An 18,892-nucleotide genomic window follows, 5' to 3' on the forward strand; every position below is an offset into this window, starting at 1 on the left:
CTCCTACGGGGGAGTGTCTTAAGGCACTATCACTATCATGGACTTTTCTGATTAATGCTGACAAACACAAAGCAGAACACATCAACAAATCATCAAAGCCTTGTGAGCTCAAAACTGCCGCCAACCAGCTCCCAGAGACCGGAGCGATGTAACTCCAAATCTGAGCTCCAAATGTCAACTTCAGCTTATGCCAAAAAGTGAGGTATAAATAAGGCATCTGCACAACAAATGGCTTAATTCCATCTTGCGCCTGATCTTATGTCATCACATTTCACTTTTTGGCTGCGTTCACGGTGCATGCTAACTTAACAAAAAGCAAGTGAGAGATGATTGATGTCAGGCAATGTCATGTAGCAAAGTAGAGGAAGTAGTAGTGGGAGGTATAGTATGCTTAAACAGTATTTGCCTTGGCATAGAGTAACAGCAAAACTTCATTGATAGATCGAAACCTGAACCTTTGATATGGGCCTACACTGTTTATCTTGGCTTTTGTGGGACAGCAGAGCTGTCAGTTCTCACCAGACAAATTGACATTGTGTGTATGACTCATATTTACACAATTTTCATTTAAAAGCCCAGTCTCTCAACACTACAGAAAAACAGTCAGAAGATTTGACCTTCTCTCAGTACATACTGACATACATTAACACATACAAAACCCAGACAAACATACAATGTTTAACCTAAAAGAGATAAAGATATAGACTTCTTGGACAGTAGAAAGCCAAATCTACAGATCAATCAGTCTTGTCCTAAGGTAAAATGCACCATCTACAAACAAAAGTTTTGGTTTGACTCTACTCTGCCAAACCTACTTCAGAGAAAGCCAAAAATTCACAAACCCTCTTAATTTTTTTCATTTACATACAAAGAATGGCCAAAAAGACAAAAACTTAATTTTGAGGAAACTAAATCATATATATATTTTTTGAAGTGACATTTGTCCTGTTTTAGCTCTCTTCAAACAAATAGGCTAACAAGCGAGGTAATATTGAATGTACTTCTTGGAAAAAATTATGCTTGAAAACCCCTGTCGTAATCATTATCTATAATTACATAAAATATGCTTCTGTATTACTGCCGTGAAACAGCAGTCTAATTAACAAGTTCACAAGTGTGAGAGGTGAAATCTTCTTATATATTCATAAGATGGAGTTATTGTTATGCAAAATACAATTAGCCTATATTTTAAACATATGTTATGTGTTATTAATTTATGCTGTTGCGCTGCTCAGAATATTTAGATGTTTTACTAGAAAAATATATTGGAAAAAACAATACTCCAGCAATGAAAAATGTAAACACATTATCTCCTCCATCTTTACAATGATGTCCCTGTAGCCATTTAAAAGTTTACTAAGCGAGGATTCTAAAGGTACACGCATAACACTTCACATACTAATTCATGCATGCATACATGTCACTTATTCCTTATTCTGCTGTCTCTATTATGGCATCAGTGTCATGTTAGAAGACTCCAGAACTTCCAATGCGTCACAAAAAGCTTGTATTTCAGTCAATAAACAATAAAACCATGGCACTGGATCTCATATGATCTCATGCAGCCCGTGAGCAAAATGACATTTGACAACCAACGCACCTGTTTAATCACGATTTCACCTAAATGAGCCCTGAGCTTTTGAACGCTAGCAGCAACACAGGGTGAGCCCAAGGCCATGAGTGCGGCAGTTTCTGGCATTCAACAAAGAGTAACAGTGTGCCAGACTATGGGAATAATGCTGTATTACATGCCACATTAAGGCCAGCTATTCCCAGCTATAAGACCATTGAATGAGGGTACAAGTGTAGCGGGAGATATCGAGGCGGCGCTGTAATGAAACGATGGAAATGTCTGGAACATTTTGCAATTTTTACCCTGATGACAGTGAGCAGTGGGGCTCCTGACGTATTTTCACGATTGCTTTTGTTGGTGCAGGGTCCATTACCAAGCCTAACATCATTACCAAGCTCATAAACAGTAATGATGATCATGATGGTGATGATAATGATGCAATAAGACGTTGTCCATCTCGGAAAACGATCTTCCACCTCCGCGCTGCATTCTTGCACTTTCTGCTCAAATATGAAAATACCAATTTTGCCGTGAATTGAATTTAATAAACATACCATTTTCTGACCCACGCCTCATTTTCTGTTATGGACTGTAATATAGCCTGAATGAAATGAGATAGTTTTTATATGATAGCACAAATGAAATTAATATTTTCCTAGGCACACAGGCCAATGTGAAGGGCTATGTATGTGGATAATCAGTACTTAAATGAGACTAAGAGATAGAGGAAGAGTCCTGAACAGACAGCATGTCTGGACTCTCCAGTCCTACTCCAGTATTGCGTTTGATAAATATCAGCAGCGTAATACAATAATCAGGAACCCATACCATATTAATATGCTTTAGACAAACATTCACACACACACACACACACACACACACACACACACACACCCTACAAGACTGAAGCACACAGCCTTGTCCACAGTATACATGGAATGGCCAACAGCAAGTGGACACTAGAGAATGACTAGACAGCGGGCTGGCTAAACAGATAGTTGACTATCTTATGGAAGCCCTCTGAAATAAGCCTGGTTCCATGTCTGACTCCAATCGGACAGGTTTTTAAGAGCACCTAGAAGCAGCACAACCTTATAATACAGAAAGCAGGGGCCTTAAATGCTGTAATCACATTTTAAAAGCTGGACTGTTTTTAACATGATGTTTTAAAAATCCACTTCTTATAGTGGGATGAGTAAAGGCCCAGACACACCAAACCAACATCAAAGAACTAGAAGCAATGGAATCTGACTGGCGTTACCTCATGTTGTCTGGACCAAAAAAAGTTGTGCATGAACACACCGAAAAGTCTACAGCCAATGGCCAAGTAGTATGTATGTTCTGGACCTATATGAGAGGAAATAACTCTCCATACCAGCAGGAGGCAGTAGTCTGCATTCATCATTCAAAACGAAAAACCGAAAAAGCTTGGACTGCAGATATACCAGCCATGAACAAAGCAGTCCATAATTACCATTTCTACCCCAATCTCATTCGCCACCAATGGATTTTGTTTTCTCCTGACTTCATTTTTTACTCCCTTTTCTTCTCGTATAACAGCTAAGCTGAACAGCCAATCAAAATGATCTCTCTCCCCGATGGGCTGATTCAAGATGCACAGCTAGCTGAAAAATCCACCAGAAAAAGAAAAAAAATACACTGCAAAAATAAACAGCCCCTTTTACACAGCACACTGTCAAAAGGTTAATTATCAAAATTAATAAGAATAAGTGTAGATCAACTACTAAAAAGCTCTTAATCCACCTATAGTTCAAGGACATTGGTTCAGCAGGAAGGCATGAAAACCCAACCCAAACCTAACTCATAACAGCCTTCACTAAAATAAAAGCAAAACACAGGCTTACTTACAAGCCTAAGAACATGTTGTATTTATTTGGTTTATTCCAAGAAATTTCTTCAAAGACAGCACTATGCCTCCAACTGTCACTAAAAACAATGATTACAGACAAATAAAACCACAACAGCGGATGTTGATGCACAGAAAATAGCACATTATGTTTCTGAGAGCGAGCTCTGCTGCCAAAACCGCCTAAATCGCTGAAGGCTGAACAGAGGTACTTCACAAGGACATCTTGAGGTCCAGAGGTAGTTTCCATCACAAACCACGCACCTAGCGTGGAATGCTTCTCATTGAGAGCAGATGCTAACCGACTCTGTCTCTGAGGCGAGGCGTGCTAATTGTTTTCTTGCTGGCACAAGTCCAGAACTTTCCATGATATCAGCTGCTTTGGCAGCAAACTCAGCACTTGTGCAGCTGGCATTCCTGAGCTTAATGAAAAAACAGCAGCACAACCCCGGCCTACGTCTGCCTGGGTAATTAAGTGTCCTTTTTCAACGGCCTGATAACTTCCTGAGTGACTCCCAAGCACTTCCTCCGCTTAAGGTCTCTCTCTCTCTCTCTCTCTCAAACAATTTACTGCCTCTGGACAAAGGCTTGCAGACATGATAAGTATGTATGGCCTTCGACTCAAGCACATTTCCCAGCCCGGAACATTCTTGAGAGAGCTGGCTGAAGATCACAGGCGTCTTTTCTTCCCACTAGAAACTGACATGTCCGGGTCAATGGAAAACACCTCATTGAATATAACGAAACACAAAGCAATACACAAAGCAGAGGGCCGCAGTATGTATGCGGCAAAATTAGACCGCAAATCCTCAAAGTGGTAACCGCGCTCTTTTCAAGTGATAGCTGATGTATGGCACCGTTTAAAAGGCTGGAGATTAGCGCAACTAAATCTAGGCCATTTCTCATTCGCTTTAATCCTGAAACGCATTAAATGCATAATTACACAGCTGCAGGAAAATGTTTTAGATTAGCATAACAAAAAACGCAAGACTGTGAGCTGCTGAGACTTCAATGGCGGAGAAGGAAATCTGGTAATTAACAACACTTCTCGGCGCTCTATCACCGGCGAGATAATGCACAGCCAAGTGGTTGTGCTCCAAACTGTGACAGCTAGCTAAGAGGTCGAACTGTCCACAAATATGAAACGCAGAGAGTAAGGCTACAGCTTAACCTCTATTAACTTACAGGCGTTTGGAGAAGTTGAGTGCCTTCAGTGCAACAAAGCCTACACACAATTAACCCATCCATAAACTAGACCAAAGTAAATGGGGAAAACCTTTTCACGAAACTTGTGTGTCATGACCAAAAATGGTGACAGGTCTGTTCTGGTAGGGTCACAGACAACTGGGAAAACCATGCTGAATGCAAATAATCACATAATTATGTAGAGGATAGCAAAATAAATAGGCTTATCCACTTTTAAAAGTGAGCAGAAAACGGTTCCGTAAGGTATAGTTCCTGAAGTCAAAGGTCATGTGACCAATAAACGAACAATGCAAGGTACAAATAAAATATAATTGTGGAAAACTACATAAAGTAGTCATTGCATAATCTAATAAATTATTCAACTAGTTGGCCCTAATGAAGCTCTGTATAATTAGATCTCCATTCTTTGGGGACATCGTGCTTGCAGTTGACTATTTAAAAGTCCAAAAGTAATGATCTTGAAAATTAGCATTAAACACATTTGGTTACTAAACAAGAAGAGCTTTGCAGGAGAAAAAAATAAGAGATGCAAGAAATGCTTTGAAAGAGTTTTAGCATTTTGAGAGTCAGGGGTGGTTCTAGGATCTGTGGATATTTGGAGCTTAGCCCAGACTGGGTGTATTTGGCTTGGATTAAGCATTGGAACACTATTTCCTATAAAATGAAATGTTGATGTTACATCTTCAAGATCTCATTTTAATTAAGAATGCCATTTCATGACTAGAGATGAAACTAGAAAGATCATACTAACGGTCTCAACCTCAAGACATTTCCTTCAAAATACAAAAGTAAAAATATATTAAAAAAAAAAAAAGTTTGAGTTTGTTCCTTTAGGCTTTCTTTAGTCTGGTGTATATTACATAAAGTGCCAGTTAACTAAGTTTGGGGCATCATTTAATTTAGTCATTAATTTACATAAGCACGCTTTGACACAAAATCAATCACAGTTTGCAGTTTATGTTATGCATTTTAATTCATTTTTAGAATTTATTTACACAATATATCATACATAGATACATTCACTTTTTTTTTTCTTAGCATTTATTTGTGCTCAAAGAAAAATAAAAACATAACGCTTCATAGAAAGTACAGAATGTGTCACCATTTGGCCTAAATATAAATAAAGCAATGGTGCTAATATATGAAGTTAATAAAAATTCTAGATAGTCAGTCCCAGTCAACCACTCTAACAATTAGATGAGCAGGAGGGATAATCCACCACAATCTACAAACCAAAGCCTACCACTAACATTTGAAATCTTGCTAATGTCCGAGCATTTAAAACAGATCATTACAGGCAGTTAACTCATAATCAGCACGCTTTCTGGTGTGATCATGATGAAGCCTTCACTAAAATATTAGTAATTAAATAATAATGAGTCTCAATGGCTGAATTATCATGTACAGTAGAGACGGCATAATAGAAAACAGCAAGGGTTTACGCATGTGATGATCTGTCAATGAAACCGAGTCTTCTGTATTTCAGTTGACCAATTCAACCTACTCCTGCTTAATTTCAAACATTCCCCCGGCTCGTTTTACAGTCTCAAAACATATCTTATGAATTTCTATCCATCAAAGACTCTGTCAGAGCTTTCTCCAGCTTGTAGGCGACTTTACAAAACACCCAAAGCAAGCTCAGCGTGTCTGTTGCTTGTCTGTGGTAATCAATGAGTAAGCTATCAGACACAGTAACCCCAAATCCTCCACGTTCTTTCAGCAAAACTTGCTAGCAAATATTGAACATACTGGCACTGAATTCAAGCTTTAAAAGGTTTGGCAGAGCCATGAAGTTTGAGAAAGATTCAAAAACCGCACTGATTGATGAGGGTGTTAGTATTCCTGCAAACATAAAGCTCCGTTTGTTCTGCATTTTTTGCTGAAAGCGCTGAGACGTGATTTGTGAAGCCACCCTGCATTCATGAATAAATGCAGCATTATGATTATTAACTCTATTAATGAAACTTCAAGGGAAACCTAAAGGACATTAGTTACCAGCAGCCCTGAATCATACAGTCTCACAGGGAAAAGAACCAAGTAATGAAAACAATCTATCACAAAGATCGATTGTACCTCCTTCTCAGTACTGACAAACCATGCTGCTTACAACACTTGCAATCATAAACGAAACACAACCAAACCTAATATCACTGCGCTGCATAGTACTATTCATAAAGCTAATACCATTATCCATCATATCGTGTGAACGTGTGTAAATATGATCTGTGCATGCTTGCTTGCATACATGTAACTATTTTCATGTACACTCTTGTTCTTATTTGGATTAAGTTTAGATCAATACCAAAATTTTGTGAACTCATAAAAGGTCAAATTATCTGATATTTTAAGAGACTTTTTGTTGTTTTTCCTCCACATGTTGGTTGCACAACATGACTTTGACAATTTTTTTTTTCAAATATTAAAAGCACTAAAGCAATTTTTTTTTGTATTATTTACAGTATTTTTTTTTTAATAGATCCAGCCCCCAAAAATGAGAATGTCATTGACCCTTAAGGTGCTTTCAATTTCTTAGGGAAATTTCCTGAACAAAAACCAGTCACTTTAATAGAAATCCCAACAAATGGCTCCCCACCCCCCCAAAAAAAGCTCCCGACACAGGTTTCTATCATGTCCATGTTGGTCACATAAACTCACCGTGTTGACCTCCAGAAAGTTACCAGTTTTAAAAGTGACTCCTGTGTGAAGAGTACCTCATACATATCAGAACTTTTTGCACACTAAATTTCAGTAATATGACCAGACCTTAACACAGTCTCACTAGACAAATTCAGAAGTAATCCTCATACCCTAGAGAACTTGAGAGTCTGTATCAAAGCACATATCGGGGAAATCGTTAACTTACAAACTTCACATTACAAAATAGTCCGATATTAAGTACTGCGCAACCACTACTTCTTGTGACCCTGACTGACTAGAGCCAGATCATAGAAACTCTGCAGGGGCCAAACATCAGAAATAAGGCCCTGGAGACAGCAGCCAATCAGGATCTCTCAAACAGCTCCATCCATCCTCACCGAGGCCTTCTGTGCACCAGCCCACGCGCCAATTCCTTTGAGACTAACGGCCAATAACACTGAGCTGATGGGAATAACAAACACACAAATAAAGGCTAGGCACGCACATAAACGTGTCTGAGTGAAAGGACGTGCCCACCTGAAATAAAAAAAATCCCACAGTGGCCCCTAAGAGTAAATGCGTGTTAAGATCTCGCACGCCGATTGCATACTAAAACCATCAATACACGGATCCGACTGGCAATCTCCTGTCAGAGCCCTGACCTGCCAAATCTATCGCATATTACACTCTCATATTACTATCTCAAACGCGACAGGGTGCAATACAAGACCACCGCCTTCCCGGGTCTGATCACTATACCTGCTTCACTACAAAACCCATCAGTCAAATTGGCCACTCTAAAGACAAAGCAATAACGCAGTAAATTGTAAGGTGAGGAAGTCTCGCAGCAATCTATGGGTTCATTTGGGCCTGGCGGCTCCTGGAGCGAGGCGGGATGAAAAGCCTGTTGTTTATTAGAAGCCCACCTAAACCTTAATGCGCCGGGAGAGTGGTGAATCCACATCCCCATCGGTTCACTGGAGATTGGAGTAAGCTGGCGAAAATGGGTGCCACTCAAACTGATGTACTATTTATATAATGAAGCTCAAGCAGCGATGAGGGAAATATCTGATGAGGGGGCAAAGGGTCAGCTCTCAGGGGACAGAACGGCTGCCACATTTTAACTCTGATTTGCATTTATCACACAGAACAATTGGACAAGGCACATCTGCCCCCGACTTCATAAAATCAGCTTTGCAGATTCCTGTCATCAGAGGAAGGCACTTATGAACCCCGTTTAAATTTTACAATAATAAGAGTGAAGGTCGACATTTCAGCTCCCATCAGGCTCCGAGCACATGATTTTGACTAACAAGTTTGAAATTAATGAATAAGGTCTTTCCAGTTCATTCAATCCCGTAAGGTAACGCATACATTTTTGATCATCCTCTAATTAAATGTAAAACCAAATATTAAAACGTACGCAATGTAGCGTGTGGTAATCCCATTGTGATTTCGGCCATTCTGTGTTACGGAAAGACTTAATTAAACGACACTATGCTGAATACTGTTACTGAAGTATTAAATCCCAGAATTATTATAAACGTTTTTTAAAGATGTACAAGGTGTGATACAAAACACATTAGTCCTTGAAGGAATAGCTCATCCAAAAAAAAGTGTGTCATTATTTACTAATGTTGTTCAATCTGGTTAGCCAGTTTATTTAAAGCAATCAACACTTGTTCAGCAAAGAAGCGTTAAATTGATTAAAAGTGACATATATATATATATATATATATATATATATATATAAATTCTGAATAATTATATTTCTTTATAAATAAATGTTATTAAACTTTTTTTTTCCAGATGAAACTATCACAGTTTTTTTATTTATATGTACCTACATATATATATATATATATATATATATATATATATATATATTATGTATTTGTCGGTACAAGAGCAAAAACAGACAAATTCGGTGTTCAAGTGTTTTGAGACACCTCTCTCTGCGTGAACCCTGAACACCAGAACACCAGTGGTGCTGAAGTGGGCTCTTACACTCCTTTAAACTGCGATTTGTTGTTGTCCGTTCAGGCGCAGGACGAACTTAAATGAGAACTTTGTTCCTCTGTGTGCTTGATCTACACAGCTATGAGTTTTCATGCCACAATGCAGCTGTGCGAACATGGTAGTTCGATATATTAATACACATCCGGTCATCTAATCGCTTGAACGTCCAAACCATAAAACAAATACAAAGACAAAGTTTAGTGAAGACGCAAGGTTCACCGCTCGGGCGCCATCACTATGTGTTGAACCAGCGTTCTAGTCCGTGTTTTGCTTTTATGTGACTGACTGGCAGAATCATGTGGCTACACATGCTTTTAAGGGGGAATTATTAACAGGAAATAACTGAAATAACTGACATGGGAAAATTACGTTGGTTAGAGATTCTAAATTTCAGTTTTCGATTACTTTTCGATGAATCGTCCAGCCCTAGATATTAGAATGATTTCTGAAAGATCATGTGACACTGAAGACTGGAAAAATTTGAAAAAAGTAAAAATAGTTTTCGTCACCACAGAATAAATGACTAAAAAATGTCTTTGTTCTTTATTGTTTTTACTGTATCAAACTTAGTGAGCTTTAGAGATTTTATTCCAAAACATAAAAAAAAAACATTTTACTGACCTCAAATTTCGAATTATAGTCCATTTTATTTTTATCTGACAAAATGATGGCAACAAATTTTTAATTAATAATTCATTTAATATCCTTTGATTCTCAAACACATTAAAGCATGCACAAACATTTAGTTAAACAGCTCCTTTGATTTCAGTGGAATAAAGCAATTAATGGGGGTTTATTTAAATTAAAATAATTTAAAAGAGAGAAAAAAAAAAAAAGAAGTAGTATACTCGCCTGCTCTAGTAGTTTTCTGTATCTCTGGGTGGCTTGCTGGATGAGATCCCGAACTGTCCATCCTTCTTTACATGGCACAACAACACCAGTCCTTCCGAAAGTCACAGTCACTTTCATTTTTCAATCCAGAAAGGGGAAGATTAATCCAGATGTGTCCCTAAACAAACTCCAGCAGCAGCAGGTGTGTGTGTGTGTGTGTATGTCTCCAGCCAGGCTGCAAACTGGTTTTCTGCATCAAATCTACAGCATCAAAGATGACATTATGCTATAGAAAGAAAAACAAATAGAAAGTCAGATGTTTACTAACTACAAAGCAGTGTTTACTAAACTGTTTAATAAAACAGCATGTTGATGATTGGCTAGCCACTGTACGTTGCATAGCAACAGCTGCTGGGAAACTTAAGTTAGAGTCGAGCACTAATAAAGATATAAATACATTTTGTGCACGTATATCTGACTGGTGACTTATTTTTCTTATAGTTCGAGACGAAGATGGTTAGTGTGCCGTTTACTGCTGCTGAACTCAGATGGCTAACTGGCTAGCTCTGATGACAACACTTTCCCTCTTCAAAGTCCACACAAACTCTTAAAACAAGAAGTTGCACCGAAATAAAACGTTGAACACGTATAAATGCGTTTGCGTGTTTTTCGATTTTTCATTAAATCTGTTTTGCACTTACTTGGCAAATCAAATATGGAGAGGCGAGCAGGTTAGCGGAAAAAAACTTTGGCGACGAGTTGTTGAATAGCCTCACAAATCATGCAGTCATGCTGTCTTTATACAATTACCCACTTTAGCGATGATCCACGGGACAAACGAGCATTTACTAAAGGCTCTGGGCATGTGTGGATGGTGTTTGCATCAGTATTTTGCCCGGATGGAGTTGCATGTCTTACGCCATTCCTGAAGTTCCCGAGCAGCCTCCAGCAGTGTTCTCCCAACACACAGAGCTGGGCCACACAACTTTATTAAAGGGCCAGAACACTTCTGCCCATGGACCACTGCAGGACACACGAGACACTCACTCATCAAGCTGTATGTCAACTACTGCTATATTACCCTGATATGGACCCATTTATATTTAAACTCTAAATTCGCCTGTATAATGTATATCTTCTATAATACTGTGCTGTTTACAAGGATAACAATGAGCCATATCCTAATTATTTTTTATACTGTAGTAAAACCAGGCAAACAGGGATTTTTTTGCAAATGCAACCAATAAGATCCATGCTGAAATTCCTCATCATCAGGGTCATCACCACTGGCCAATCAGAATTAAGAATTCCATCTTATTGATGAGGGAAAACACACGCACGCATTTTTTAAACGCAAATTCTGGTCAGATCATATTATTTTGTTTATTTATTAATTTATTTAATTTTTTCAGTTGCTAACAAGTGTTTACCAATATACCTACTTAAACTAGTACTTTTTCTAAACTCTTAACACAGCAACTCACCTACAGACCTATCACACAATTAGCCAAATAGTTCATTTTATGGCCAAAACCAAAATTTGTTAAGGAAATACAAACTCTACATTCCAAAATGCCAAATACCTTTTTCTACATATAATGTAGGCTACTAACTCTATCAAAACACAGCAAAGCTGATTCAGAATCGAGTCATTCGGTCAAAACATTAGCATTGTTTTTCTATCCAGTAGGATATATAGTCAATCACAGTACATAGACTGTCAAAATGATAACAATTAGTGGCTTTACAAAAACTGCATTACTTGCCATGTGTCAGTTCGACATGTATAGAACATACAAAGATAGCCTACATTTAAATAATAATTCAGTCAGCTGCATTTTATTTGTATGTGTGAATGTGTAAATTAATTTTACATGTGTACTGCATAGTGAAGGAGTCATCAATAGTTAACGTAAGAGAAAAGTGACAGAATTGCTAAAGTAAAGGAAAAAAAGGGTGTACACCCCTTTTCCCTTCTCCTTCTCCTTTTTTAATAAAGTCAAAAAGAGTTTTATTACCAAGCATGTTCACACACACACGGATTTGTCTTGTAGACAGGAGCATCAAGTGCAGAAGAAAGTGTGGACAAGTGCAAACATACATTATAGAGCAGACATAGGAATCATAACACTTCTGTAATATAAGAAAAACAGAGAATTAACAAATTTACAAATTTACAAGTGTGCAGATATGATATTTACAAATGTACAATTTCCAGATTATATCATATGTATAAATGCATCAGTTGTGATGGTGTGAATGTTTTAATTGCTCATGCTGAATATAGCCTGCAGAGAAAAAGAAAAAAAAAGTTATTATGTCTGGCTTTTTGAAGAGAGAGTGGGTTAGGTGTGTGGGGTCCAGGAGTAATTTTCTTAGCCCTTTTCCTCACTCTGGAGAAGTAAATATCTTGTAGGTTGGACAGGGGGAATAATAATCCTCTCAGGAGTCCTGACTGTCCACTGTAGTCTCTTGATGTCTGTTTTGGTAGCTGAACCAAACCAGACAATCCCGGTCCAACTACTCTCCCACATCCAACTACTCCTCTCCCTTGTCCAACTCTCCCTCCTCCAGACATTTTCTTTCTTTTTCGGCTTCTCTTTGTTGTTCTGCATTATTAGAACAAAACCAATCCAGAGGATGCCTTTTTTTTATTGTGCATGCCCATTTAATGAAAAGACTATTTGCTATTTCTCAATTATCAGTAATTAATTCTTATCAGCTCTTTTAAGGCTGCTGTTGTTGCAGAAGTAGAGGCCTTACGTTATACTGTATTTAAAGTTTGAAACATTAGGTTTCATTTCTGTCATGCTGTGTTTAAACATTTGTTAAAAAAATAAATAATAATAAATAAATAAAATAAAAATAAACAAAAGTAAAGAAAGATCCATGATTTTGGTGTGGGGGTAAGCTTGTGTAAAATAAAAATTTAAGCACTTCAGAAACGTGTTAAGTGACAGAATATTGTGTGAAAACAACATGAATTGTGTTAATGGTATGGTCACAACAAACCACCAGAGTTTTGAAAATGTGACTAAAGATTAGACAAAGAGATGTGAGCAACTGGGGAAAAAAAACCTGTAAAAGAATGTTGTTATTTGAAACTATAAACTTATAGCTAAATAAATTACACAACACGTTTTCAACTAAAAATGGAAAATAATTATGTGTTGTGGCCTTCAACAGTATTTTGGGCCTGAATATCCAAACTTCTGAAAACGGGTTTCAAAACACATTTTTTTCTCCATTTAGGCAAGAGGACAAAAATGGAAACTTATGAAAATTATGACGCCATGCACATGCGTATTTTATGTTTTTGTTCTTTATAAAGTGACATCTCCAATCAATGGCCAGACATGCGTAACACATGCATAACACAGCGTTTCAAATCATTTTTATGGATCCATATTATATAATATATCCATACTTTATAATAGGCTATACTGATTATAATAATGTATTGTCATTTTTATTATACTCACAGTGGTCTGCGTTTTGGGGTGTGCAATTTAATGTGACTCATAATTCAGTACTTTAATTTAATGTTTGTATAGTATAGTATAGTATAGTATATAGTATAGTGTTTTTGGCTAAATTTGGACTTGCAAACTAGCTGATATTAGTATTTTTGCTCTGTAAAGATAATTCACCAAACTAAAGTGTTACAAATATCAAAAAGAGAAAAAGAAAAACATTGTAATGAAGTACTGTACATTAAGACAACTTAATATATATATATATATATGAACAAAGTGTTCTCATGACAAGACCAAGCTGTTTAGCATAAATGTCAGGTCAAAGCAATCGTGTATTTAAAATAGATTTATACACTTTATTATTTGTGACATTCTGCATTCTGCGAAAATCAATCTATCCCTTCTTCCTTCTGTGTATCCATTCATCCATGGTTTCATCCATCCTTCTGTCCATCCATCTGTCTGTGTGTCGATCACTGTTGGAGAGGAATAATGGGGAAAGGGAAACACACTCACTCTCTCATAAGCAATAAACACTGTGTGCTGATAGATCAATGGAACACAGTAGTATAAAATCTGTATTCTGGGTCACGAAATAAAACTTTCACTTGAAAAAACTTTCAATTGCTAATGAGACCCCGAAGTGAATGCAGAAAAAACTTTGAGGTTGGTGTTGAATAATTAAAACATGTCCAATGAAATAATAATTTGCAATGCAGACATAATATTAGCTTGAGAAATAGATTCCATGAAAGAAGAATCAATGATAATTGTTAGACACCGGGGCGGTTGCACCTGGAGCTTACAATATTTTATTGAACCTTGATGTTACGCAAGAGTTAGTTATTACAATACACGGTGCAAGAATAGCTGGGCTACATGTTTTAATTGTGCAAATCAATTAATTGAGCAGGCTGTGTTTACTGCAGAGATTCTTCATTCTTTAGGGGAATTATACTATCAGCTTTGCACATGATTACACCATCAGCACATTTTATTTTTAGATGCAAAACAAGCCAAGATCCCAAGATAATGGTATTCTACAAAAACAATTTCCATTCCATTGTGATTCCATTATAAACAGAGCCCTTATTTATTTGCAGGAGAAAGATGGTTGAAAATGTTTCCAACCATCACTCATTTCTTTACAACAGTCAAACAGCAACTTATCCTGTGTTAACAAAACCACAAAACAGCCCTTTCCTCTGCTCTCTCGATGCTAACTCCGTCTCCATGGGGCTTAATGAGGAATGCGTTAAAATTAAGGTTAGTGTTAGGGCATTGCTATTTAGGATTACAGGATTATAGTTAGATACTTAGAGAACCCAGCATTTTTGATGTATATCAAAAAAAATCATCAGACATTTGATTATAGTTCACCCAGAGAATCTTGGGGTTAATTGCTGTGCTTTTAGAAATCGTTTACTTAAAATTCTGTCATTATTTACACAGCCTCACGTGATTCAAAAGCATGAATTTTCGCAGTGATTTTTTTCTTATGGAATGCAAAAATATATATTTTTTAAATAATATTTATTCAGCTGTTTTGCATATATATAAACTGCTTAGATGTAGCATTTATTTATTTATACATTTAACTGTACTGTTACTGTAAGGAAAAGAGCTTCAATAAATTGTATTGTGTGTTCCAGTGAAAACAATATCATACAGTTTTATAAATAATGACCAGGATTTTACTATCTAGTGAACAATTCCCTTACGCACAATATGGGGACCAAATGTCTCCACAAGAATAGTAAAACCTTACATTAAATTTTAGCTCTCATGAGAGAAACATTCATAAGTCATACTAAATTAACTTTGATTGATTGATTGAATGATTGAAAAACTCATGTTAAGTTTAGGGAACAGAATATAAACAACGTAAAAAAAAAAAAAAAAAAACAGCATGTGTGTGTATACAAGGTTTGCTCAATAAATTTGTATTAAAAACTGCCTTTATGCAGTATAGTGGGGGGGGGGTACATGAATCAAATGGGATTCTTTCTTCTTTTCACTGAATTTTAAGGAGCAATAATATCTGAATGTTCTCTTATGCATGGTCCATCTGATAATACTTCTATTATCAAGCTAATTTGTTTACCTATTATATTATCACTGTATATTCAAAGCACAGGCTGCTCCTCACCTCTGAGTCAGAGAGATTACTCAGGGAGTATTTATAGCTTATACACAAAGTAATTACTAAAAAAATAATATTTGCACATGTCATGTCACGTAGAATGCAGTATGAGGTTAAGTACGTGAATGATGTCAAACAGATATATATAATTCAAAAGTAGTTATTTTTATTAGGATCAGAAGTCAGTTAAAGGGTAATTTCATTCAGAGACATTTCCCATCGACTGAATGGCATAATAGGCTGCTTTTAGACCTGATATGCAAATCTGACCCCCTATTTGTATGCAAATTACCAGTGTATATTTGACATTGGCAAGCAATGTGTTTACATTTCCTGGATGTGCAATACTGCTATCATTTTACAGTATTAGGAGTCATCTGTCTATACCGCTGAATAAACAACTTGCACATCTTCCTTAACAAAAAACATGAGATAGGTGTCAAGTGATAAGCAAATACAATCTCAAATTAAAAGCACAGCATCTCAAACAAAACAATAACAAATACCTATAAAATGGAGGTTACAGGTTAGGCATGTGGAATTGAACATCTCTAATGGAAGGTGTGATTTACATGTATTTTAGGTCTGCATGGCTGCTTGTCTAGACCTGACACCTGCAGATCCACACTCAGTGTGCTGCACGCATGGCCTAGTGTAAATGCACTCCCACTGTTCGGCAGAGACGGCGAGAACAAATCGATGTGTCTGTACAACATGTCCAAACCGTGGAGTCACAACGGGGGGTCGTCGTCACTGAAGACTTCCCACTGAAACATTAGATTTTCCCCTTTAATTTCCAATTATGTGGTGTTTTAACCGTACCAGCCTCCATCTTCCTCTGGGTTTGCCTGTTCAACAGAAAATGACTTAACAAACCGCACGGTGGGGGGAGATGGGGGACAACAAATAAGGAGGGCTGACTTTATGAAGACAGGTTCTTTTGTGCTCGGAACTGCATACTATTTTGAAATAATAGAAAAATAACGTTTCTTTATTGGCATCTAAGCTAAAATCATGAAATCATCTAAACGGAATCATCTATGCCAAGTTTAAACTGTCCATTACATAAAAGGATCTTTGTAGTGGAAAAATCTTATTTTAAGAACTGTTGACTGAAAGGTCAACCTACAATGGTTCTTCTATGGAATCACTTTGAAAACCATTTGTTGGAAACTTTCTTTTTTATTTTTTTTTTATTATTTTATTTTTAGACTGTGTGTGGGAAAATGTGTCAAACAGTAGCATGTTACATTTTGGACAGTCTTAAATTTTGGCAGTTTGATCATGTATGCTAAAAACATTTAAAAAATTGAAAATATTTGTAGGATATAAGTTATACTATAAGGCTAATTGACTAGCAGTGTGCTAAATTAGCTTGCAAAACCTACCCTGCAAAAACCCCACTTAGGGCTAGCCTAAGGTCCCCCAGTGGGCTGCCAGCGCAGGACCTCTGAGATTTTGCTCATTGGCAAAACGTTGGCACCTTAGCGTTGACCCTGCACAATGAGCCCTCACTTTCCCCACACAGAACCCACACCATTACCTTGCATTCCATTCGAAAGGGCTCATCTCTATGCCCTAATCCTGTCAAAGCATTTATCCTCCAGAGTTAGAGCTTTGAAGGGTTGAAGGGTGTAGGGGACCCAACAACAGTCTCTTGAAGTGCCTTTCTGCATGATCATCACATGCTCACACAGAGGCGCCGTTATCATGCAAAGAATCTGCGCAAAGAATCATGGGAGCCCATCAGTCCATCAGTCCAAGTGTCCATAAGTCGTATCCTTCAAAATTCTTCATTCCGGAGGGCCCTTTGAAGTGAAGAGTTTTAAGCACTTCAGTTTGGAACGACCCTTCAATATGGCGGCCATGATTGTTTTCACTCCGAAGTTCTTCCTGCAGAGTTCAGCTCCAACCCTGATCAAACACACGCTCCTTCAGATCCGAATTAGTTGGTTCAGTTGTGTTTGATCAGGGTTGGAGCTGAACTCTTCAGGAAGGTGGATCTCCAGGAACAGTGTTGGGCACCCCTGATCTCCAACAATACATTTGTTTCACTTTAAATACTCTTCAGCTACTATTATTTTCCACCCCGTCTGTACCTGACATCCCCTAACTTAAGTCTTTGGAAAAACAGTTAGTACATCAGAAATGGATGCAGTCAAAACATAACTAATGTCTATATTGTCAAAAATGTACAGTAGTCAAAGTTCAAAATCAATGGATTAATTATATACAATTCAGTTTAATGCAGAAAAAAAAAAAAAGTAAACAAAGCAATGTAAAACTGGAGGATTTCGTCATGTGAAAGTTGATGTGTTCGAAAGTCTTATCTGTAGTACGTACATCAATGTCCAAACACTGTCCATAGCTGAAGCTGGCTGATAGCAAATTAATAATCCAACCTCTTATAATGAAAACACACCACAGCTCTCAAATACCAGACTTTTAACCAGGAGCACTCAAATGGTCCAGACTTGAAATCCATAATTAAACCCAAAGCTGTGGTCCTCATATGGGCAAACTTAGGTTTGGTGTGGGTCTTAGCTCACTGTTCCTGCAATAAACAAGTATTGGCCCTGCAAGGATATGTTTTCAGTTTAAGCTGACTAAAAAAGCTCAAGAAATGTTTATTTTCACAACCTATAATATAGCCTGCTATTATGTAAAAATATAAGCAACATTAAAGGTTACAACATCACAAAGTGATTAAGGCTTACTTCATAATAAACTTTCAGAAGAACTGGTACAAAAGCTGTCATTGGAGCGTTACCTTTGAAAAGGTATTCTATTGTACCATATTTACTCCTAAAGGGTGCATATTAGTACATATAAATACCTGAAGTGTACACACTGGTACCTAAAAGGCCCATTGTTGTATGTTTGGAAAAGGTACAACACCTGTGACAAATTTTGTACCGTTTTCATGAGAGTGTAGCATAGGCAGTGTATATACTACAAAAAATACATTATACTTCAGCAATAGTGGTATGTTAGGGAACTTTGGTTTTGTGTGAATTGATCCCCTTTAAGACTTTCTACTTAAAACCACCTAACATATCTCACACAGGAATCAATGTTGCCACTTGCTTGCTCATAGATTTCAACCTATCATGCCTCCATGTGCTGCCACTGTGAGACAA

At 37.3% G+C, this 18,892-nt stretch overlaps 1 protein-coding gene across 7 annotated transcripts in view; it reads right to left on the reverse strand.

Annotated features, from left to right (window-relative positions):
• Positions 1–11,117, reverse strand: part of pard3bb (par-3 family cell polarity regulator beta b) — a 296,499-nt gene extending 285,382 nt beyond the window's left edge. For 3 of the 7 annotated variants that reach the window (XM_026272248.1, XM_026272244.1, XM_026272249.1), the window contains exons 1-2: positions 10,835–11,110; positions 10,155–10,419 (exon numbers count right to left, since the gene is read on the reverse strand). In XM_026272248.1, the coding sequence (XP_026128033.1) occupies positions 10,155–10,271 (117 nt within the window). In that variant the 5' untranslated portion in view covers positions 10,272–10,419; positions 10,835–11,110. Of the gene's footprint in view, positions 1–10,154; positions 10,420–10,834 lie in introns of all 7 variants that reach the window. The other 4 variants (XM_026272247.1, XM_026272250.1, XM_026272245.1 and 1 more) reach the window with 4 other exon arrangements.
• Positions 11,118–18,892: the final 7,775 nt, after the last annotated feature.

Source organism: Carassius auratus, chromosome 9 (genome assembly GCF_003368295.1).
Source record: "Carassius auratus strain Wakin chromosome 9, ASM336829v1, whole genome shotgun sequence".
In the NCBI taxonomy this organism is placed as follows: domain Eukaryota; kingdom Metazoa; phylum Chordata; class Actinopteri; order Cypriniformes; family Cyprinidae; genus Carassius; species Carassius auratus.